This window comes from Chelon labrosus, assembly GCF_963514085.1.
Source record: "Chelon labrosus genome assembly, chromosome: 19".
In the NCBI taxonomy this organism is placed as follows: domain Eukaryota; kingdom Metazoa; phylum Chordata; class Actinopteri; order Mugiliformes; family Mugilidae; genus Chelon; species Chelon labrosus.
The window spans coordinates 7,178,497-7,201,981 of NC_140352.1; the positions used below are offsets into that span (position 1 = coordinate 7,178,497).

General features: G+C 43.8%; 2 protein-coding genes across 3 annotated transcripts in view; one reads left to right on the forward strand and one right to left on the reverse strand.

The window, feature by feature from the left end:
• Nucleotides 1–246: 246 nt before the first annotated feature.
• Nucleotides 247–3,252, forward strand: star2 (steroidogenic acute regulatory protein 2; the record flags this gene model as incomplete). The annotated part of the gene is made up of 7 exons (XM_084567610.1): nucleotides 247–310; nucleotides 403–510; nucleotides 590–726; nucleotides 885–1,043; nucleotides 1,294–1,478; nucleotides 2,072–2,165; nucleotides 3,160–3,252. The coding sequence occupies 7 exons, from the start codon at nucleotides 247–249 to the stop codon at nucleotides 3,250–3,252; spliced, it is 840 nt and encodes a 279-aa protein (XP_084423736.1).
• Nucleotides 3,253–4,283: 1,031 nt separating this feature from the next.
• Nucleotides 4,284–23,485, reverse strand: part of adamts14 (ADAM metallopeptidase with thrombospondin type 1 motif, 14) — a 48,563-nt gene continuing 29,361 nt past the window's right edge. For both annotated transcript variants that reach the window (XM_084566969.1, XM_084566968.1), the window contains exons 7-22: nucleotides 21,688–21,793; nucleotides 16,716–16,859; nucleotides 16,426–16,558; nucleotides 15,425–15,538; nucleotides 15,078–15,226; nucleotides 13,033–13,205; nucleotides 12,693–12,826; nucleotides 12,083–12,206; nucleotides 11,764–11,844; nucleotides 9,988–10,151; nucleotides 9,717–9,882; nucleotides 9,092–9,224; nucleotides 8,716–8,923; nucleotides 7,779–7,908; nucleotides 7,107–7,214; nucleotides 4,284–7,006 (exon numbers count right to left, since the gene is read on the reverse strand). In XM_084566969.1, coding sequence (XP_084423095.1) covers nucleotides 6,453–7,006; nucleotides 7,107–7,214; nucleotides 7,779–7,908; nucleotides 8,716–8,923; nucleotides 9,092–9,224; nucleotides 9,717–9,882; nucleotides 9,988–10,151; nucleotides 11,764–11,844; nucleotides 12,083–12,206; nucleotides 12,693–12,826; nucleotides 13,033–13,205; nucleotides 15,078–15,226; nucleotides 15,425–15,538; nucleotides 16,426–16,558; nucleotides 16,716–16,859; nucleotides 21,688–21,793 — 2,621 coding nt within the window. In that variant the 3' untranslated portion in view covers nucleotides 4,284–6,452. The remainder of the gene's footprint in view (nucleotides 7,007–7,106; nucleotides 7,215–7,778; nucleotides 7,909–8,715; nucleotides 8,924–9,091; nucleotides 9,225–9,716; nucleotides 9,883–9,987; nucleotides 10,152–11,763; nucleotides 11,845–12,082; nucleotides 12,207–12,692; nucleotides 12,827–13,032; nucleotides 13,206–15,077; nucleotides 15,227–15,424; nucleotides 15,539–16,425; nucleotides 16,559–16,715; nucleotides 16,860–21,687; nucleotides 21,794–23,485) is intronic.

Below are 23,485 nucleotides of genomic sequence, written 5' to 3' on the forward strand. Positions count from 1 at the left end.
TCCACTCACTGCTGTTTTTGTCACTGAATGAAAAAAAGATTCAACATTCCCACAGCTGTACCAAACGAGCCCTGCATCCTCGCCTCTAGTTAATAAAAACTCTTGTCAAGTGCGGCCTTCGGGACAGAATTCAGAACAAGTCCTATCTTCGTCTCTGCCCCTTATCTCTCCCGGCGTCCTTCACGGTCCATATAAAGACCGGAGACGGACTCCGTTACTTTGCTGTCACTGCCGACGACAGACAACATGCTGCCCGCTGTTGTGAAGCTCTGCTGTGGAATCTCCTACCCTCATATCAGGAGTATGACAGGTAAACTATCAGAAAACTTTTTTGTTTTTTTGTGGAAATGGTGCAATCTGGGCGAGGCTCCTGAGTTGTTTCGTTTCCGTTCAATCGTGCAGGACTTCAGCGCACGGCTGTGGCAGTGATAGGCCAGGAGATCACGCACCTGCAGCGATGGGGTCAAATCCAACACCGCGTGAGACCGCAGGCTGGTTTAAACTATACCGGTAAAATATGACCACAGTGTTTATTAAACAGTATAGATGTTTGTTTTTAACTGTCGCTGACCGGAGTCTTCTCCTGCAGAGCCCAAACCAGAAAACACAAAGCCAGTGCAAGGGAAAGAAGATGAGATGTTCTATGTACAACAAGGCCAAGAAGCAATGAGGAAGGCTCTCAGCATGTTGGAGGACAGAGACGGATGGAAGGTCGAGATCACAGAGGTAACGTCTGATTGGCTAAAATGTCATCCTGTCCTTTTAAAGAGCCTTCATCAAACTTCAACTGTCACACACTGTGAAATAAACCAGACGCAAGCAGCGACACCATTATATAACTTGTCTGCCCTTTTTTTAATTATTTTTATTTCTTCTTTCTTTAGAGCAACGGGGATGTGATCTGCAGCAAAGTGATGCCGGAGGGCAGGAAGGTCTTCAGACTGGAGGCGGTCCTGGAGGCCAGCGTGAATGAGCTCTACGACCTCCTGTTTGTCAGAGTCGAGGAGATGCACCAGTGGAACCCGAGCATACAGCACATCAAAGTGAGCGGCTGACCTTTAGACAACTTACAAGAGGCTACTGCTGATAATTGGATAGTTCATCCCTTGTGAAACTACACCTCCGCAGGTTATACTGCAGCTACCACATTCAAATGCTACTTAAGTGGACAGTTTCCGACCTGATATTCAGTTTGTGAAGGAATAGTTGCATGCACGTTCTCATTATTGAGTATTTGATTGCTGCAGATCCCGTTGTGTGTGCTTTTTATTAATTTTTTTCATGTGTCCCTAGGTTCTGAAACACATCGGACCAGAAACAATTGTCACTCACGAGATTTCATCTGAGGCAGCGGGAATGCTGATTGGTCAAAGGGACTTCCTGAGCGTCAGACACAGCTGTAAACAAAAGTCCAGGGTTTACCTTGGAGGAGCGGCGGTTCAGCTGGACTCCTTCCCCCCTCAGGCTGGCTTTGTGAGGTAAGGGATCACCTTGTCGTCACGCTTTCAGAGACATGCATTCGTTCAGGTTTCCCCCCACACAACGTACAGGGTAGAGTTAATCTGACAAAAGGCAAAAAAATAAATAAATAAATGAAAGAGGCAATTGTTTTGATTTATTCTGACATTTTAACTTGACCTGACAATCTTTCTGCGGCTACGTGCTCAGCACCGGCTAATATCAGCGGCCTTAAATGTCTGCTGTTTTTTTTTATCTCGTGGATGTGAGATAAAAATGTGTTATTGCACATATTTCAGTAGATTTTGAAGAGTGTGAGGACAGTGGGAATCAGACAAAATATAAAAACAAAGGCTATGTAAAAGTGTGTTAGGGTGATGGTGTGAAAGGCGAAGGACTCACCAAAGTCATCAGATTTTATATTGAGAGGAGCCATGATTGTATGCACCAGATTTTAAGTCAGTCCTTCTGATTGGTGCCCTAACCCTAACCCTTCACCTAACCCTAACCCTAACCCTAGTCCTCTAACCGTAACCATAACACACCATATGTTATATCCACATTAAACTGTAGTTCATTTCTGAAGCTAATGAGTTGATATCCATGCATACAGAGCCGAGGACGGGCCAACCTGCATCGTCATACAAGCTCTGGAGGAGGACGCAGCAAAAAGCCGCTTCACGTGGCTTCTCAACATGGACGTCAAGGTAAATCTACGTCTACTCTACACTCAGGTGAATATGTATGCGGGTTTCCCATCAGAGCACATTGTCTGGCAAGCAGCAGGTTTCTCAGATTGACTATTTTCTGCCAAACGCAACACACAAAACAGCTCGTAAGCGAAACAATACCACGGAGAATCCTCCATTTTTCTGCACAGCGGTGCGCAAAAATGAGTTTCAGTTATTACTGCGGAGGTGCTTCTAAACGTTGGTGGCTCAGGATCGGGATCTCCTTTTTGAAATGCCGGTTGGTACATGCGGAGAGGGATTAACGCGGCATAGCAGACACAAATCACTATGATATAGAATACCCATTTTTGCAGATAAGGTGCAGCTACAGGATAAGAATATGCTATCACAGCTAAGTATGCTGGTGTCTGAGATAAGGAACCAGACCTGAGAAGGTAAGGGATGGGAGAGATATTGCAAAAAATGCTAAACGCTTAAGTCTGTAGCAGTGGAAGTTTCAGCAGAAGGAGTTCTTTTTGAGATTGTGAAAACAGCAGTGAAGTCTCTCTGCAGCTCTAGAAAATAGCTTTCCAATATTTGAAGTTGTAAAACAGATTATTGACATTTGTGGAACAGAAACCCTGCATTTGAAAGCCTTTAGGAAAGCATGCATAATAATAAATGTAAGATTTTATTTTTTGTTGTTTCATTCGCCTGAGTTTCCCCAAATTCTGGATGGATTTCGCTTGAAATCATTGCACTAACTTTTTTATTACTTCGCAAATTAGCCTTATCAGCTGCTTCTCGTGGTTTGATCTTAAACATGTCAAACTAAAAACACTGAGCAACAACTAAGCACAGATCAGTAGATTAGTTTCAGAGCTTGGGGAAAAGCTTGCACGTGGACCACCGGGTGAATTATTCTGTGAACCACATTTGTATATAAGTAGCAGTAAATATATTGTAGATTGAGCAGCTAGCTGATTTTTCTTTAATTCTGAGCTCTAAGAAAAGATAACTTTGTCCTCAGGGCTGGCTGCCAAAGACCATTGTCAATCAGGCTTTGCCCCGGGCACAGCTGGATTTCACCAAACACCTCCGCAGACGTCTGAGCCTGAGCTGAGTCTGTGTGACACCCACACACCGGAGCAACACCCTGTCATCGCTCACGGAGGAAGAGACTGGGAGAGAGGGAGAGGGAGAGGGAGGCATGGTTGACAGCCCGGGCTGCTTGGCAAAACGCTGAACCCCTTTGGAGGAGTGGAGAGAAAGAAACGCTGCTCGGAGGAGGAGGAGGAGGAGGAGGAGGAGGAGGCGCTCGGCTCGGGAGGAGACCAGCACCAGCTTGGAGGAAGGAGGCTGGCTCGTAATAGGAATTAATGTCACATTGTCACACTCAAACCTCATTAGGATTTCCTGATTATTTGTCATCACTGAAAAATGACTCTGTGCACATGACTGGACAGAATCAATAAAGTGTTGCACTGTCTGATTCATCTTCATCCACTGAATTAAAAACAAAAATAAAACATTAATGGAAACTCTGCATAACAATTGTTCCTTCTCAGTTTATATACAGTAAAGTTAAATGTCTGAATTTCGATCAGGCATAACGTTATAACCACCTTCCTAATATTGTGTAGGTCTCCCTTGTGCCTCCAAAACAGTTGTGACTCACCAGAGAATGGACATGGGCCTTCTGAGGGTGTCCTGTGGTGTTAGTGGGGGAACTTTGAGAGGAAGGGCCTCTGTGGATCATCCCACAGATACTTGATCAGTTTGGGATCTAGTGAATTTGGAGGCCGTTGTTCTGTTTCTTCATGTTTTTTTGAGTTGTTCCTAAAGTTTTATGTAGTTGCATCCTGCTGGGGATGGCTGCTGCCATCAAGGAGTATCATTGCTATGGGGTGGGGGTGTCTGGTCTGGTCTAGGTGGGTGCTACATGTCTAAGTAACATCCACACCAATGAATGCCAGGTCCAAAAGTTTCCCAGCAGAACATAGTGTTGTCACAAGGTGGTCGAAGTTATTTACTTCTCCTGTCAGTGGTTTTAATGTTGTGGCTGATCGGTGTAAGTTCACTTTACTAGCTACACGCTTGTCCACCTTTAAGAGAAGCAGTTAAATAGTCAAATAAAACAGCTTGACAAGGATCTCCATTCTTTCAAATGTCTTTTTACTTTTTTCACCATACCACTTAAAAATTCAATAAATATTAACATTTAAAGCTTTCATTCACGTACGTATATACAAGAACTATACAATAAATGACGTTATGAACCGCGCCGCAGTAACGGTGTAACAGCATAACCAACCACGGCCTGTAGACTTACAGCATCGCCTGCTTGGATTTTCCAATTGCGTCGTTTCGTGAATTGAAATTTACACTATGTACATTATAATCTGAAAAAAAAAAAAAAAGAAGAAATATTACAACGTGTCTTTTTGTTTGTTAAAGCATTAAATCACTGGCTTCCATGTCGACAGACGGAGGGCACGCTACAGCGGGGTTGGCTTGCAAACAGTCATGATTATTTTATCAGTGAGGATAATCACCGGTATATTAGGTTTGGACAACAACAACAACATTGATAAAAGAGCACCGATGGGGGGTTGGTGGTGGAGGGGTGGGGCAGAGAAGGCGCGAAGCTCCCTGCCAGGAGTGATGACTATGAAGTCTGGAGTGTGCCACTGGGATAATTACACAACGTTCAAATGCTTTACTCCAATCAGTTACTAAGGTAGTAAACAAGAAGCATACAATATGTGGTTGAAAAATGAGCGGAAACCCAAGATGACGACTTTAAAACGCTTGTTTTGCTGGGGGCTTTTCAAATTAAGAGTTTAGAGCAACAACTGAAATGTAGGGGGCTTCTGCTGAAACAGGAAAACATTGGATGGAATCAGAAATTACCTGCGAAACTGCCAGAGCTGCTGTTACTGCACATAAGTATCTGTCATAGTCATCGTTTTACACTATGAGGAAATGGAAACCATAGCATGAATGTTTTGTTAGCATTGAAAAAAAAAAAACACCAGCCAATTTCCTTTGAGTTTCCGACATGTCTACGTTAGCTTTATAATGAACAAACTGCTTCAAACTGCTGGTGCTACGCAAGTTACCTAGCAGTGGCACTTAAGAAGTTATTGTTCTCGTTTCTAGACCTTGAATATTACATATTCCTTTTAAAGGGGAACTACTGTTTTTTACAACCTGGACCTTAAGTGTATCATAAAATACGGTCGTTTACTCACCCATATAACTTTTGTGTCATTTGCACTCGTTTAGGAAATAATTACATCAGTGTATATCCATATACTGGGAGTGACTGGGGCACCGAGACGCAGCCTCTAAATAACGCAACAAATTTTTACACAGCGCTTAAAGGGGAATTACCGTTTTTTACAACCTGGATTTCTGGCATAAAATACGATCGTTTACTCACCCATATAACTTTGGTGTAATTTTGAGTCATTCAGAAGATATTTAGATCCAGTGGAGCGCCGTGTGTATCCATATAGTGGGAGTGACTGGGGCACCGAGACGCAGCCTCTAAATAACGTATTATCTGCCGTGAAACTCGTTCATTTCAGCAATATTTTGTTATGATACGCTAGTGCTATTCCCCGTTGAGTCCGGAGTTGATTATTAAGTAGGGTGAGTAAACGACCGTAATTTATGGTAGAAATAAGGTCCAGGTTGTAAAAAACTCGTTTTGAATTCTTCAGAAAAATAAAAAAACGAATAAAATCGGCCGTAATATTGCCCAGCCTTACTTATAATAGGCTTTCAAAAGCAGAATTTAAATTAAAATTTAATTAGTAACTGAACTAATTATTCTGGTGGCACGCTCCAGACTCCGTAACTGGCACATGCGCCTCCGAAGCCATGGCCTCTGACCTCTCATGTTCACAATACAAGTTCAATAGTAGTTCTAATGCACTTGAGAAAAAAACAAAACAAAGAAGAACAGGCTTACACAACTGTACACAGATAAAAACATGAATGTAGCAATGCAGTCATCACATTTTGAACACGTCTTGTAGTCGTTTTAGTTTACAGCACCTTCGTTTTTTTTTTTTCAACTACTTTTTTTTCTTCCGTTTCATATTCTGAAGCACAGAGGGCAGAGCGACGCTGCACGCACATCATCGCTCCGGGGGTTTTCGATGAGGTAACCGTCACTGGTCTGGTCTAAGTTCACTGGCATGAAAAAAACAAAAAAGAAATTATCTGCAGCAAGACTTTGAGTGAACCAGATACTGCAAAGCTGATGTTTGTGACTGTCTCACTGAGCAGCATGTTCACAACGTTGCTCGCTGCTCATTTCTGAGCGGACAGGGTTCTGTGACTCGAGTCCCTCTCGGATCCTAAATTGTCCCTTCTTGACCTGGCAGCAGCAGCTGAGCCTAAAGTGCTGTTTGGAATGTGCTCTTGAGAGGCACCTCCACTGGAGTCCGCTGAGGGTCGTGGCGGCCCTGGAGGTAGAAGAGGCCCCGCATCTGAATCGGCCTTCTCAGCGCTGAGGATGGAGTCGCTGGTAGGACGCTGGGGCGGAGCAGCATCTGACGATGGTGAAGCTTGAGCAGTGGTAGCCGCGGCCGGCGCCGGGGTGGTGGAGCGGAGCCGTCGGCTTATGGCTTTAGTGGTTTGTGGCGGGGACTGGGTCGTGACGACGAGAGGGGCCTTCATTGAGGCGGGATGAGATAGAACGGTGGTCTCAGGTTGAGCGGTGTCGGGGAAGTCAGGATGTGCGGTGAGGGTTTCCCTCTTGTTGCAGGACTCACAACAAAGCTTATAATATCCAGGGATGGAACAATAACGCGCCAGGACCTCCATTTGACAGAAAATTGATTTATCCCCTAGACATGGCTCATCTAGCAAAGACAGGAGAGAGAACATCACTAGAAGCAACAGTTCTACTGCACATACATTGCATTTGGTGTGCGTGATCAATCTCTGACATAAATTACTTACTTGAAGAGATTTTCTGGACAGGGTTTTCAGGAGCCCTTTGGTACACAGCTTCATCTTTCATAGTTGAGTTCTCCATCGTTTGAGAAGCAAGAGAAGACTCTGGTTGCCCTGGAGTAGAAAACACAGGATGAAAACTGGTCCAAGAAAAGCTCAACCTTTTCCTACTGCAAGAGCCGTGTTGTTAGGAACCTATAATAAGACTTGGTGGTATTCACAGAACACAGGGGAACCCAATTTTTGCGGTGGCTCTTGCACAAAACACATCTGTAGGAGGGCATTGCTGCAGACATAAGAGCTGAACGACCTTTAAGAAGCTTCTCTGTCTGTTAAAAGTATAGTCAATTACATAACATTTATGTCATTTAAATTGTTTTGCCTACAGTGTGAGCCTGGCTTTTGTCCAAGGTGACGCACGCCTGCATGCACAAAACACACTCAGGAGGCAAATATGTTCAGTCTGATTTGGCTTTGGACTCCCCCTGAGCGCCTCAACATCATGCACTGAGTGGCGTTTCCTTATTTGGCCTTAGAGGAGTACGACTAATGTGCAGGATGCAGCAGACGTTAACCGCCCACGTGTGCGTCTGCCCGCATCGATCATGAAAAGCACTCTCATGCGGGTTTCTATCCCCCGACGCACTGTTCCCTAACGACGCGAGCGTGAAATCTCACCTGGACACGGAGTCAGTTTGCAAATAAGGACCGTCTCTGGCTTCTCGCCCTCGCACTCCCCGATGGTGTTGTCGCTGGCCTTGCAAACCACCTGCCGCTGCTGAATCCCTTCGCCGCAGGTCACCGAGCACTGCACAGAAAGACGCAGTGTGAGGACGCAGCTTTGATGTGTGTTCATGTCCTCGAGACATACACTACACCCAGCCACTTATTCCCCAAACCTTGTCACTCTGAGCTTAAAAGACGTCTCCATGCTACAGAAACGTGAAGTTAACAACCACAACCCTTCAATTCATTTTCACGTCATGTCCCAATAATTAAGCCATTCTTACTTCTACACACCTGTAGCTTTTTAAACAAACAGATGAATTTGAATTTAAATGCACTTATCGATCATAACATTATGACCAACTTCCTAATATTGTGCAGGTCTCCCTTGTGCCTGCAAAACAGTTGTGACTCATCAGAGAATGGACATGTTCTGAGGGTGTCCTGTGGTGTCTGGCAACAGGATGTTGTTAGTGGGGGGGGCTTTGAGGGGAGGGGCCTCTGTGGATCATCCCACAGATACTTGATCAATTTGGGATCTCGTGAATTTGGAGGCCAGGTCACAACACCTTGTGCTGTTCTTCATGTTTTTTTTGTTTAGGCTGCATCCTCCTGGGGATCAAGGAGTGTCCTTGCTATGGGGTGGGGGTGCCTGGTCTGGTCTCGGTGGGTGCTACATGTCTAAGTAACATCCACACGAATGCCATGTCCAAACGTTTCCTAATGTTACTTCTCCTGTTAGTGGTCGTAATGTTATGCTGGATCTGTGTGTATACCTCAACAGTAAGAACTAATTTCTATATACTCTCAATCTCAGTTGTGCAACTTGTTTAATAAAGAGTAAATCTCATATATCTCATATAGTATTTATATATATGTTAAATCTTACTTGAGACCACGCCCCTGTCCTCCACTGGGCGGGGCAGACGGTGTGGTTACAGGCTCTCCTGGTCTCTGGACGATCGTCCGTGCAGTGTTTGCTGTGGACGAGCCTGTTGGTGCCGTTGTGGAGCGCCTGCATGCACTGCACCACCCTGGTCTGGTAGCCGAGCTTCCCGCAGGTCTTACTGCAGGGACTCCACTCGTCCACCACCCACCTGTCAGCACAGCGGGCTCTTTGAAAAGGTTTCCACTCGCACGGCAATTATACATTTTTCTCCGCTACTTGGAACTGGCTCTTAGATTCTCTCAAAATTGGCAAAAGTCGATGTCAAGGTGGACACACGGAGCTGTAAAGCTGTTATTACCACTCAGCGGCGACTTACGTGGGCTGGCTGCACTCTTGGACATTGCAGCGTTTGCGGATGGGTTTGGGTTTTTTGCTGGTCTCGCAGAAGTTGCGGTGCACCAGACGACTGTCACTCTTCCTCCTGCATCCGTATTTTGTGTACTGTATGCCTGAGTGACACAGAAGTGCACATTATGAATCTACCGGCAAAGTCGCGTGTCATAATATTACAAAAACGCCACTTCACAGGAACTAGAGCTGTTGATCCTAACAAGAAAAAAGATCTACAGATGACGCTTTATCCAATTAAATCATTCATTCATTCATTTTCTATAACCGGTTTTCTGCAGGGTCACGGGGAGGCTGGAGCCTATCCCAGCTGTCACTGGATTAGAGGTGGGGTACACCCTGGACAGGTCTCCAGTCTATCACACCTACGGCCAATTTAGAATCACCAATGAACCTAACGAGTATGTCTTTGGGTGGTGGGAGACACAGGGACACAGGGAGAACATGCAAACTCCACACAGAAAGGCCCAGTCGGCCGATGGATTTGAACCCAGAACCTTCTTGCTGTGAGGCTCCAGCTCAAGCAAACATCACAAAATTACGATTTGCAGATTCAACTGATTGTTTTTTTCCCCCCGAACACACTCACTGACCTCCCCCGCAGGGTTTGGAGCACTGAGACCAGCTCTTCAGCGCCCACTCGTACGTGTCCAGCTCGGCCAGAAGCACGTTGTTGTTGGTGATGAGCGGCAGCAGGTCCTCATGGATGATATACTTGTACGTCAGGCTAATTTTTGCATCTTCTTCCTGAGGGATGACCTGCGACAAAGCGACCAAATGTTTGTTGGAGAAACTTGAAAGGAATAAACGACGGACGCTCAACACAAAAAAATAAAAATAATAATGTAATTTAGTCCAGCTCACCAGAACTACAATGCCTTCATGCAAAGGACCACTTGTTTTCAGAGTCTCCTTCTGACCGTCGATGGAGTACTCCCACTGTAAACCGTTCTCGATGAACGTCTTTGATTCAGCATCTTCGCTTTTTGCGTTAAGTATGAAGTTTCCAGTAACCTGATTCTTCACAGCTGTCAGGGATGAGAAAATGTTTTAGGAATATGTACAGGGAAATCATTTTTACATTTTATATAGTTTTCATTCACAAGGTCAACCCTCTCGCCCGCAACCAAACGACTCTTAAGATTTTCCTCTAAGTGTCAGTTTATATTTCGGGATGTCTGCCTTTGCGGTTAGCCCGACACTAATTCCTCCCAAGTCGTGTGCCATCTCTTATTCCCAGGAGCTAATAAAAGCCAGAGAGGAAAATAGTGGAGGAAAGAGAAGAGAGAGGGTTTGGACGACTGCCACAGAGGTCCTGACACATCCAGTTTAATCGAACAAAGAGCCATTGTAAGGTGAAAGATAAGAGTCTCTCAACGTGCGACTAATATCTAAAGATTTCTCATTCATTTTCACTCGGCGCTTCGCTGCCAGTTGAACGCACTGCGCTTGCAATACCTCCGTCGGTGCATCACGCTCCAACCACTCAGCTACGTACATTACAGTAGAAGCCATTAGCAGACTAACACCTATTCCATCTGTACAAGGGTGATTATTTTAATCCTTCTAGTGCAACCTGCCAAATTTAAATTAGTCTGCGTTAAAGCAAATGCAAAAATAAATAAATAATAATGAAATAAAAATAATTTTGCTAATAAATTTCAAATTGACTGCAGAAATATTTGATGTATCACGGCGCCAAAGGAGTCGAATAAGGGTAAAACTAAATTAAACACCTATGCTGTAGATGTAGTGTCCTGGCATTTCATTTACTCTCTTAAAGTAAATATTGAGCATGCACATATGTGCTTTTTATGCTTGAAACGTAGCTATGAGGAAGGGAATTAACTGTCAGTGGAAGTAAGAATAAAACAGAAGCATCTCAACCTCCTCCTGCTGCAAAATCTACTTCCTCGCCGCGGAGCTGCATGTTCAGTCGTGACATATTAGTAATAGTCACAATAATACGATTTATTTGTGGGCGCCTTTCAGAGCACTCAAGGTCACACAACAAACAAGAATGCATAAGACATCAAACATAAAAAATCAGATTAAAAAAGTAGATAGAAATGAGATAAAAGAGAAAACAGGTCAAAGCTGTTTTAAAAAAGATGAGTTTTGAGTCTGGATTTCAAGAGAGTCTATGTTTTAGATGTCAGGAGGGAGATGGTCCCAAAGGTGTGAAGAAACAACAGAAACCATCCTTGAAAAATAAATAATTTGACGTGTATTTTAGTGTTTTAGTTTGGCCCAAGTCCCATCCACTAACATGGAGGGGGTGGAGCTTATGACCTATACTGCAGCCAGTCACCAGGGGGAGCTCTACTTGCTTTGGCTTCACTTTTGAGGAGCAGCTCCGTCATCCATCTTTATATACAGTCTATGCTTTGCACCTCCCAATTTATCCACTGTTTTGAATTATATACATACTGAGTATTACTTACCTTTCACTTCCACTGCAATAATCACACCTCTGAAGGCAGAGTTTATCTTTTTAGCAAAATTATCCTCATATTTACTTCTTTGGATCTGGTCTGAAGCATTTAATGAAATTACGCAGCTTTTTTTCACAAAGGAAATAACCGCCAAAAACCTGTAACCTCTAACTCTATTCACAAACAACACTCCGGCAACACTCACCAATTATATGAGGAGAGGTCTCGTTCTCTTCAATAACGATGTGGCGGGCTCCCATCGGGATGTCGAACATTTTCAGCATTCCTAACGAGACAAAGAGACACAGCATGGTAGAGCTGGAGGCCAGGCAAGCAGCGGGCACTTCTTGTGTGTCTGGCTCTAAAGCAGCCAATTATTTCTGAACCGAGATAAGTTTGGGCCGTCGTTTGAGGATGGAGTGCGGTCTAATGCAGAGGAGTCGACGGACACTAAATTAGCAGTTTACTGCAGAGATTGTGACATCGGTTTCAACACCGGCCGTGACCGCGTGGCTGATAATTACCGTTCTTTTTGGGGGTCTTGGTGAGCGTCAGTTTCACGGTGCGGCAGTGGGAGTTGTCCCCCTCACACACTCCACATTTGTCCTCTTGTTTGTAAGAGCCGACCTCCTTGTCGCAGCCCACATGCTGTGAGACGGGGGAGAGGAGGGGAAAAGGCAGTCAATCAAATCAGTGCACTGCTGCGTCTGACTTTTGTGCACACTGAGATTACTCTGCTGGGAAAACGACGCCACGGGGAGAACACATCTGGCTCAGATGGTGCCCGCTTTTATGATGATGCATAATGGAAACATGCCCAGACATAAGATCCAGGACGTGCAGCCAAAACACTGTCCTGCAGCAATGTGTTACAAGTTTCGAGTTTACGTCCAAGGTGAATCCTGAGACAAAATAAAAACTGTGTGCAGCATTTAATTTAGCATTTGCAGTCTTTTTTACATCTGTACTTTTTTGCAGGTTTTCTATTTCTTTTATTTATCGAGTGTTGTTAGTAAGAGAGACCTGCAAAGTAAGAATTTCACTGTACGGTCTAAACTGCTGTTTTCACTGTGCATATGTGCAATCTGAATCTTGTCTGAAAGCCAATCCCGTCAGATGCAATGAAACTCTTACCAGACACTCTCCTCGAGCGCACACACTGAAGGGGTCTGTGTAGCTGCATCGCGTCCCATCATGCATCACCTGGTTCATGAACACCACCTCTCCTGTTTCCTTTGACTTGCAGCTCAGCTCACACTTGCGGGCCTCTGCAAACACACAAACACAAACTCATACACACTTTGATTCCTCCCAGACGTCTTTGCGGGCCTCAGAGGTCCCGATAACACCCACGTGAATCTAAGCGTGCGTGTGAACGGCTGCTCCTGCCCGTCTGTTTTCTGCTTTGCGTAAAACTTTCAAGCTCACCTCTGAAAAGGAGAGCCAACTTCGCCTCCCTCTTTTGCAGACTTACCATCTGGATGTTCATACGGCAGCCAGGTGTGCTTGATGTTTTTGTGGTATTTGTTGCTTCTCTGGACGCACTGCTGGGCACGGAAGTCCTCGTAAGGGCCAGCACACTCCTCTGTGTTGCACATCTGGTAGTCATAGGCAGAGCCGGGGCAGTCTCGGCCACCGTAGGCAGGACTGAATGTTGACAAAAACACAATGTCAATAAGACTCCTTTCATCATCGTAATGGGAAAGACACAAAAGCATCTCAGTGTCAAAAGTATGTTAAACTAGATATTCCTCATTTAACATGGAAACTGTCTACAGACCAAACTTCATTAAAAGTTAAACATTCAAATTCTATTTTTTTTTTTTTTTACATTTGCAAAATTTAATATGAAAATCACTGGTTTTATAGTGGCATCGAAAATTTTGCATACAACAAACTTTTGCATGAACACCTCAAGCATAGCATCACTCCTACTGCTGCTCATTATTCTTAATATAGGTTACATACACCGATCAGGCATAACATTATGACCACCTTCCTAATATTGTGTAGGTCTCCCTTGTGCCTCCAAAACACTTGTGGCTCATCAGAGAATGGACATGGACCTTCTGAGGGTGTCCTGTGGTGTCTGGTAACAGAATGTTGTTAGTGGGGGGGCCTTTGATCCCACAGATACTTGATCAGTTTGGGATCTAGTGAATTTGGAGGCCAGGTCAACACCTTGTTCTGTTTTGAGTTGTTCCTAAAGCGTTTTTGTGTGTGTGTCTGTGTCAGGCTGCATCCTGCTGTGGATGGCTGCTGCCATCAAGGAGTGTCATTGCTATGGGGTCGGGGTGTCTGGTCTGGTCTGGTCTAGGTGGGTGCTACATGTCTAAGTAACATCCACATGAATGAATGCCAGGTCCAAAACTTTCCCAGCAGAACACTGAATTGTCACAATATGTTCAATGCTATTCACTTCTCCCGTCAGTGGTTTTAATGTTATGGCTGATCGGTGCATATGGATATATATAAGATTGGTTTCTCTTGACTGGCCTGAAGCCACGTGACCATATGCTTTTGCAGCTTCACATGTATCCCATTGGCTCATATGTGCTGTACAAACTTTATGAAGACGAATGTGTTTGGTTGTTTTTAATAAAAGACGTTTTAATACTAGAGTTTTATCTACCATACGTTTGAGCTGCTAATATCAGATGTCTGGATTTACGGAATTAATTACACAATGGGCAATTGTTGAACTTGTTGAAACACAACGCGTAAATGAAACTTTGATAGCAGCTCCATTATATACAAACGTCTTTGTAAGCCATAACCGTGTGACAGAGAGCCAGCATGAATAACGCCAAGACTTTAGAGAAACAGAAGCATCCGCATATAATTACTGATATTAGTTACACCAGGGCCTTTTCTATGGCGACAAATCAGACATATAACATAATAACCCAGTACAGCACGACCTAGTTTGTCACAGCGTATTATTTTGCAGAGAGAGCTACTGATTTGTACTTGCAGAAAATTGACAATTGAGCCTGATTGAATTAAAAAATGGAAGTTGAGTGACTTTGAGTAATAGACTGTACAAATATGGACAATGTCTTCCCACTTCCTTGCACTGGCTAAACTGCTGCTATCTTCCCGGGGTTACAATGTCAATGACCCGACCATACTTCCTCCAGAGTCCAGACTCCAGACTCACTTGCGTTTTCGTTTAATTAATACTACGCTCTGCTCTAACTCAAGTGAAAATGTCATCACATTAAAGTTTTAGTATAAAAAGTATAAAAACAAGACGCAGACAGTAGCTCCATCTCCTGAACATTTTCAACTCCATCAAAGCCAGAGCTGGATCTGAAACTGAGCCTGCTCTCCAGCTCCGCATTCACACTTTTACAGTATGTCATCATCTGTTGGATGAACCCACATATCATATAAAACTATTTTGCCACTGGATGAGAAGCCAATTTATTTTCAGACTGTGCTCTGTTTCTTTTCTTTTCTTTTTTTTATGTCTACCACCCAGAATTATTTTTTTTTCTCTCTGTGTGCAGCACTCACGGAGGGTTGTTGCACTGCCTGCTGCGGGAGCGAATTCCACCTCCACACGTTCTGGAGCAGGAGCCAAACTTTGACCAGGAGCCCCAGCTCCCATCGTGGCCCTGAGGCTCCTGGCTGGACCTCCAGATGCAATGGCCCTTGAAGCACCACTAAAAATACGACAGATGAAAAGACGGAAGGAAAGAAAGAAAGAAAGCTCAAAATGTCCACGCTAATGACAGTCAATTACTTTCAAACCATTACAGGCTTTCTAAAGTTCCCTCTGCCTCTGACCTTCAGAAAAATTCCACTTTGAGATTATTGCACATAAAAAGAAAAACTAAACTTGATTCAGAGGCGTTTCTTACCTTTCCCGGTGCACACTCCGTCCCATCCACTGGAGGACCTTTTTTGGTTTTACAGAAGTACTGGTTGTCGGGGTGGCTGCACCACAGCTGCTTGCAAGGGTCGTAGGTTCGAAACTACAGAAAGGAAAGAGCAGCTTTGAGCTTGAGATTTTGCAAAAGTGGAAAATAACACATTCAAAATCCAGTCTTGCAGTTAATCCCTATCAGCCACTCATACATATATATGGGCTCAGACCATGGGAGTCGTATAATCCTACCCGATATGGAAATCATATAGCATCACACACTGCGCAACACATATTACAAGATACTACTGAGATTATTGTGTAAGTTCTTGGAGCATTGAATGCATCCACTCCATGTGATCTGATGGGAAAGTGAATGCAAATAAAAAGCAACTCGCTGGAAACCTACTGATCCACACTCCAGTCCAGCAGGTGGCGGCGGTAATGCACCTGCAGGCTGGTTTACCAACCGCCGAACAAACAAAAAGAAGATGAAGAGACTTTTTTGTGTGGATGAGAAAATGGTATACAGATTGTCTATTTTTCAGTGGGAACTGGGAGTTGGATTTAAGCTTTCAGTTTTAATACCTGCCAGCAGTAGTATATATTAGGGCTATATTATCCATATTATACCAGCTGCTCTGCATCCTTGTAGCTCTATCTTTGGTTGTTTTGAAAGTACTGACGTAATCTTCCAGATTTGATGTCTTAAATATTCCTCTGTGACTGTGCGAGTGGTTTGGGAGGTTCACCAGTGGTAGCGCATCTGTAAACCCTCACATTACCAGACAATCCGGGCCGATCTTCAGCACAGAGCTGACCGTTCCAGACTAGTTTCCTACTTGGACGGCGTGAACTTGACTGAACTCCTCAAGTCTGAGCCCCTCTTAAAAGGTCTAATAGCTACCATTTTACTTGGTCTTGTAATGCTATGTAGATGTGAACAAGCACATAACTCCAGTTAATAAGTCAACAATCTGGCAGTGAAGCACTTACGGCCGTGCACATTTTATAACCGACACCAAAATCAAAGCGACACTGCTCGTCCATCGAATAATTTATTCCGGGCAGCTCGGGAAGCTTGGGCCACTTATGCTCAAAGGGATCATCCAGCAGGCAGTCGTAGGAGCTGAGGAAAATACGAGAATGATAACAGTCACACGTGAGATCTTCGGCGGACAGGCCACACGAAGGCAAATCAATAACACATAACAGCCTCACGGCGTTAAAGCCTCACGGGGCCGAGAGAAAGTGAGAAGTAATGGAGTAGGAGAGGCGGAACGCACTGGATGTATCTGTTGAGCTCCTGCTTGCTGCAACGTGACCAGTGGTAGCGATGGAAAGCTGCTTGGACGAGTGGCGCCATGATGCTGCCCATACTTGTCTCGTCGGCGCAACGATTCCCCTGGCCATCGTGCTCCATACCTAGGCTAAAGGAAGAGAATTAGTTTGTTAAAGACAGAGAGTGAGTGCAGGGTGAGCAAGGGGGAAAAAAAACGTGTCTTACTTGCACAGAGCTGTCAAACTACATTACATTTGAACAGTGATAGGTCATTGAATACCAATTCATATTTTGTAGGCTTCTATTTATTTAGATCTCATATTTCTTAATTCCTTTTATTGTCTTATATTTTCTACATGTATAGCACATTTTGAAGACGTATCTTTAAGGGGGAATTACCGCTTTTTACAACCTGGACCTTATTTCTGGCATAAAATACGATCGTTTACTCACCCATATAACCTTGGTGTCATTTGGAGTCGTTCGGACGATATTTTGATCCGCGTATATCCATATAGTGGGAGTGACTGGGGCACCGAAACGCAGCCTCTAAATAACGCATTATCTGCAGTGAAACTCGTTCATTTCACCAATATTTTGTTATGATACGCTAGTGCTATTCCCCGTTGAGTCCGTTATCTGTTATTATCATCCGGGGTCTGTAGATTGACCTACTAACCTGGATGATGTCATCTCTGAGCGCGGCTTGTTTACCTGTAATTTGCTACTACTATTTTTTTGCAGCATGGCTGAATATTTTTCCGATTCTGAGGTTGTGGACGACAACTTTGTTCCCTCAACAGGGAATAGCACTAGCGTATCATAACAAAATATTGGTGAAATGAACGAGTTTCGCGTCAGATAATGCGTTATTTAGAGGCTGCGTTTCGGTGCCCCAGTCACTCCCACTATATGGATATACGCGGCGCTCTGCTGCATCTAAATATCTTCCGAATGACTACAAATTACACAAAAGTTATATGGGTGAGTAAACAATCGTATTTTATGCCAGAAATAAGGTCCAGGTTGTAAAAAAAATGGTAATTCCCGTTTAAGCTCTGTGTAAATATTTGTTTCATTAATTATATAATTGATTTTAAATTCTTTCCAAGGATGTACACATCAATACCCAATAAAAATATTAATACTGCATAAAGTATAAAAATTTTTTGTTGTGAGCACGCGCACTTTTACTGCATCTGCACAAAAATTCTGACTGAAAGCTCAATATAAGCTTCTCTAAGATGCACGTAGGTTGGGCTACAAGGGGAAAAAACATCTTAAAGAGGCTGTCATATGAGGGGCGAACTCCAGGAACCCCTTTCAGATGGACAGATTAAGAAAGCCTCTAATCCACAGCCACTGACACGCTGATAAATCCTCACAGATGAATGCCAGCAAAAATAATTGACTTTCTTTTTTCTCTCTCTTTGTTGAAATGATAAGGTAAAACCCTAAACCCAATGAGGCATCCATATATTTGAGAATATGTGGTCAGAAAGTCACAGGAGTCTATTTTTTACACCTAAAATGGATTGAAATTATGCTTACGGGCCACTGGGAAAAAAAGAATAAGAGGAAATCAAGCCCATTGAACTTAATAATGGTTCATAATAACAAAGAGAGGCGTCATTGTCATTGCATGTCCCATACAACGAAATGACGATGGCTCTCCTTAGAAGACACAAAGAAAGAAACAGTAATATAAATTACACCACCTTCCCCGAGCCCATAGGTTCCCCATCCACAAGCCCTTACGCTTCCTGCCTCACCCACTCACTCATTATAAATATAAAGTGCTTAGTCTAAAGTGACACTGAAGACGACTTTGCAGAGGGGCTGGGCAGAGGGGAAACAGAGTCCGGCGCGGTGATGTTCTTGAGTCCGACTGTGCGTGTCTTAAGTGTCCTGTACCGACTTACAGAGGGGACAGCAGAGTGAACAGGTGATGGAAAGGATGTGTGGTGTCTTTTACTTTAATGTTACAGGCCCTGCTGCGGCATCTGGACTGGTAAATGTCCCCCAGAGGTGGCAGTGGGACACCAATGATGCCCTTTGCAGTTTTTATTACCCTATGGAGAGTTTTTTTGTCAGCCGCTGAACAGTTCCCAAACCAGACAGTTATACAGTATGTTAAAGTGATTTCTATTGAGCAGTGGTAGAAAGACTCCAGCAGTTTTCGGGGCAGATGTCCCTTCCTCAATGTTCTGAGGAAGTAAAGTCTGTTTATTTCTTTTGCGAGGGGTGCTAAATTCACACCTGATTGCTCACTAGCTGCAGTATTTTCAGGTTTCAGGGTGAAATCCAACAAAAAAAGGTATGAAGCAAGGGTTGATTATTATTTGCAGCCTCTTTTATACGAGCACACGTGTTATAGGAAACATCAGAACTTTACAGATGTCGACTGCACATGGTTCAGTCGCCGAACGGTGCAGAACAGAAGGCACAGCGGGATTCCCCCTTCTTTGTATCCAGCGCCTGTTTATCCAGCTTCAGTTCTCCCTTAAGGAGGATGAAAAGCTGAACCTTTGTGTGCACTGGGCAAAGAGGCAGAGCACACGGCGGAGTAGGTGAGAGGCTAAAATCCACGGAGCGTGTTCACACACACTGTGGATTTCGATTCATCTCACCTGGATGTGTTTGGACAGTTGAAAGTCGAAGAAAGAGGCAGCAACGAAGGCAACGGAGGCAAGACCCAGCTGGTCAGGTCTGCATTCATCTAATGACGATTGACAGCTATACAAACGTGTGTGTTGCAAAACCTATTGTCAGATTTATAAAATGTAATAAGGTCTAATAAAAGAGGTCCACTAGGGAAATTCTGACTCTGCAAGGCAGACTTTTGCCTTGGCCTCATATTGTAAATCAGGTGAACAGCTGCTCAACTGTTTTACATTCCTCAGGTGTTTTTTTATATATATATATATATATATCATGCTAAATTAAACCGCCTGGCACAATTAAACTAATCAAAATGCTTTGGTAAATTATGACACGTCAGGACATTTTTCCCTTCAGCTACCGTCGCCGTGTGAGTCACATTTCAGAGGTTAATTATCTTCCTCACACCTGACATCTTCAGGCTCGATGGAGGAGGCGAAAATAAAAGAATAATAAAAAAAACAATTTGAGCCGATGGAGCTGTCAAAAAACGCGGTTATCTTCAAACATCTGTTATTTTTCTTAGGAAATCCAGAGTCAGCGCAAAGACTCTGAATAAGTGAATGAATCATTCTTATCAAACGAACCTTTCAAGCATTATTTTACAGAGTGAATCACTTACTCACAGCTTGTTTAATAAAACATTATCTGTACAATATTGCCCAATGTCCTTGATTCATACAACCTTCGTACATTTATTCTTAGAGCTATACAATGAGCTCTTATTCAGCTTTTATTCTGATTTATTTTTTTAAGTAGAACACTTCCACCCTGAGTTTTAAGTTGTTCTGATTCTTACTGCAAGAGGACACTGTTCACCACAGTTTGTCGCTAGGACAGTTTGGCAGAGGCTCATGGTAACAAAGCATAAAGGAAAAGGGGAACTGAGTGCCTTTCATAATCAAAGCTTCACTCACATTTTTCTTTTATATAAATAATATGATTAAAGACTGATCAGGCAAAACATTAAGACCACTGGCGCGATACGTTAATAACACTGACCATCTTGTGGCAATTCAGTGTTCTGCTGGGAAACTTTTGGACCTGGCATTCATTCGGGCGGATGTTACTTAGACATGTAGCACCCACCTAGACCAGACCAGGCACACCCACCCCATAGCAATGACACTCCTTGATGGCAGCAGCCATCCCCAGCAGGATGCAGCCTGACACAGACACACACAAAAAAACACTTTAGAAAAAACAGGACAAGGTGTTGACCTGGCCTCCAGATTCACTAGATCCCAAATCTATCTCCAAATTCATTCACTAATTTTCTGTAACCGCTTGTCCTCTGGCCGATTGATTTGAACCCAGAACCTTCTTGCTGTGAGACATCAGTGCTGTTCTGTGTGGCCCCGTCCAAATTCACTAGATCCCAAACTGATCAAGTATCTGTGGGATGATCCACAGAGGCTCCTCCCCTCAAAAGCCCCCACTAACAACATCCTGTTGCCAGACACCACAGGACACCCTCAGAAGGCCCATGTCCATTCTCTGACGAGTCACGACTGTTTAGGAGGCACAAGGGAGACCTACACAATATTAGGAAGGTGGTCATAATGTTATGCCTGATTCGTGTATCAAAACTGGGGTTAACTTTGATCAAAATCTTTAAATTTCCCCATACCCTGAATAGGGTTTGAGCATTTGTTTGACAGGTCTGTTCAGTGTTCGTCTGTAATTCAGTGTTTAATTCTGCATTTCCCCGTGCAGCAAAATAAAATAAAAAAATGAACCCGGCCCTCTAAAACCCCTGGAAATGATTCATAAGACACTCAGATCTACCATTACACAGTTTAGGGAGGGTTGTGCATTCAGAGTTATTCATGCTTGTTGATTAAATAGTCTGCAAGCGCCAGCCAAGGCTGCCCGCCGTCCTCTGTAAACTGTTGAAGAAGTTGTTGCTGACTTGTTCTTCTGTTCTTTTGTGATGATGTGACAGTCAAACAAGTCTGTCTGAGCAGCTTCAGACGTGCGTTACGGGAGGGTTACGTTCTTTTCAAATAGAGAGCAAGAAGAGAAGCTCCATCTACACATAAGCTATGTTTTCATGTTCTGCTGTATGCTACCTAACAAGAGGTCAATACCTCTCCCTCTTCTCTTGTTTTCCGTCTGCACTACATGTCCCAAGCTACAAAAAGCCTCCCTAAATATATATTACTCATCCTCCTTTTATAGCTGTTCGCAAAATTAGGGGCTGGAGTTCTGGTTTTTGAAGCCCCTTTTAAAATGAGATCACAGACCACAGCTGTACAGTCCCACACACGACTACATGTCGGCAGTAAGATCTAGGCGAGACGTCTTTTACTCACACGTGGCCGGTTTCGTGAGCAACCACGAAGGCGGAGGAGAAGCCGTCTTCGTGGTTCAGAGTGCAGCTCCTCAGCGGGTGGCACATCCCTGTCACCGGAGCATAACCTGGGCAACAGAAAAAAGCCCTAATAATGAAGCACCGGAATGAAAGCAGTCACATTCTCACGCAGTGCGATATGAGATCTATTGCTATAGTACATTTGGACACTAACTCACTCATGGTGAAGTTAAAATAGGTGAAAATGCTTCAAATTAAAGGTCAACTACTGTTTTTTTACAACCTGGACCTTATTTCTGGCATAAAATATATATAACTTTGGTGTTATTTGGAGTCGTTAGTCAGATATTTAGATCCGCGTATATCCATATAGTAGGAGTGACTGGGGCACCGAAAAACAGCCTCTAAATAACGCATTAACGCATAACAGGTCATTTCAGACTCAACGGGGAATAGCACTAGCATATCATAACAAAATATTGGTGAAATGAACAAGTTTCGCGGCAGATAATGCGTTATTTAGAGGCTGCGTTTCGGTGCCCCAGTCACTCCCACTAATGGATATACGCGAATCTAAATATCTTCTGAACGACTCCAAATGACACCAAAGTTATATGGGCGAGTAAACGATCGTATTTTATGCCAGAAATAAGGTCCAGGTTGTAAAAAACGGTAATTCCCCTTTAATCGCTTAATGGTGATATGTTGCATTTTCTATAGATTACACAGTACGCCTTTGAGCAATGCCACACAAATGACATGCAAAATTCAAACACTGAAGGTTTTATGTCTATATATTCAAACATCTAATAGCAAATGCTACCAAATACTAATGAAGACCACGCCTTGTTAAGTTCTACCTCCAGTGCTTATATATAAAAGTGCGTCTAATCCGTCACCTTTTGTTCCTCCCAGTTCTCAACCTCTCTCCCCCATCCCTCGCTTTTCTTTGCTTCCTCTCCTCTCTCACATCACAGGGACAAAGGCTGGAGAGAAGCCGAACCTTCCCGAGGCGTGCACCTAACCTGGTGTCTCCGCATTCGACCTCACTCACAACCCTCCCTTCGATAAACCCTACCGATAAACCTCCTCGCATCGGTAAAGGCGTGGTCAAGTGGAGGTAAGGGCCTGAAGCTCCTGAGCCACAGCCTGAGCATATTTAAGCATATTTCAGAAGTTCGTCGTCTTCCCAACATTTCACACGGATCGCCAGGGCGGCAGACGTTTAAGCAAAAGCACAAACATTGAACATAAAACTCGATCAAGAGGTGTGCAGTGATTCAGCTTAGCACATTTGGTTCGGTTCAGAAGCACGCTCATTCCAGACTTTTTTTGTTTTTTATTATTAAACATATATATATTTTTTAGGTGGATTTCATTTAATTTTCATGCTTTCTGACCATCAGAAGACCTTTTTGGCATGCAGGCAAAAAAGCAGAAAATGCAGCAGGCAGACAGCTGGTGATAAAGACTCTTGAAAGGCATGTACGTCGGGTTATTTTGGTGGTGCTGAAAAAGAGAAACATCTGCAGCGAGTTATTTCAGTCACAGCAGAGCGCCTACAGTGCGATATGACAGCGCTTCGCCGGGGCCAGATTCGGTTCGATTCGCGAACGGCAAACAAAATGGGCGTATCAAGGCTGCGTGGTGAAGTGGCGAGACGTGAAAGCAGTTGCTTAGCGTGACCCTTTATCTGGAAAGGAAGATAATAAAGGGATTTCAGGAGAATGCAGATGGCATTCTCATGAAGAGGCCGTTTCAGCTTGAGCTTTGCACACTGAAGCGAAAAGCAGCTCCCG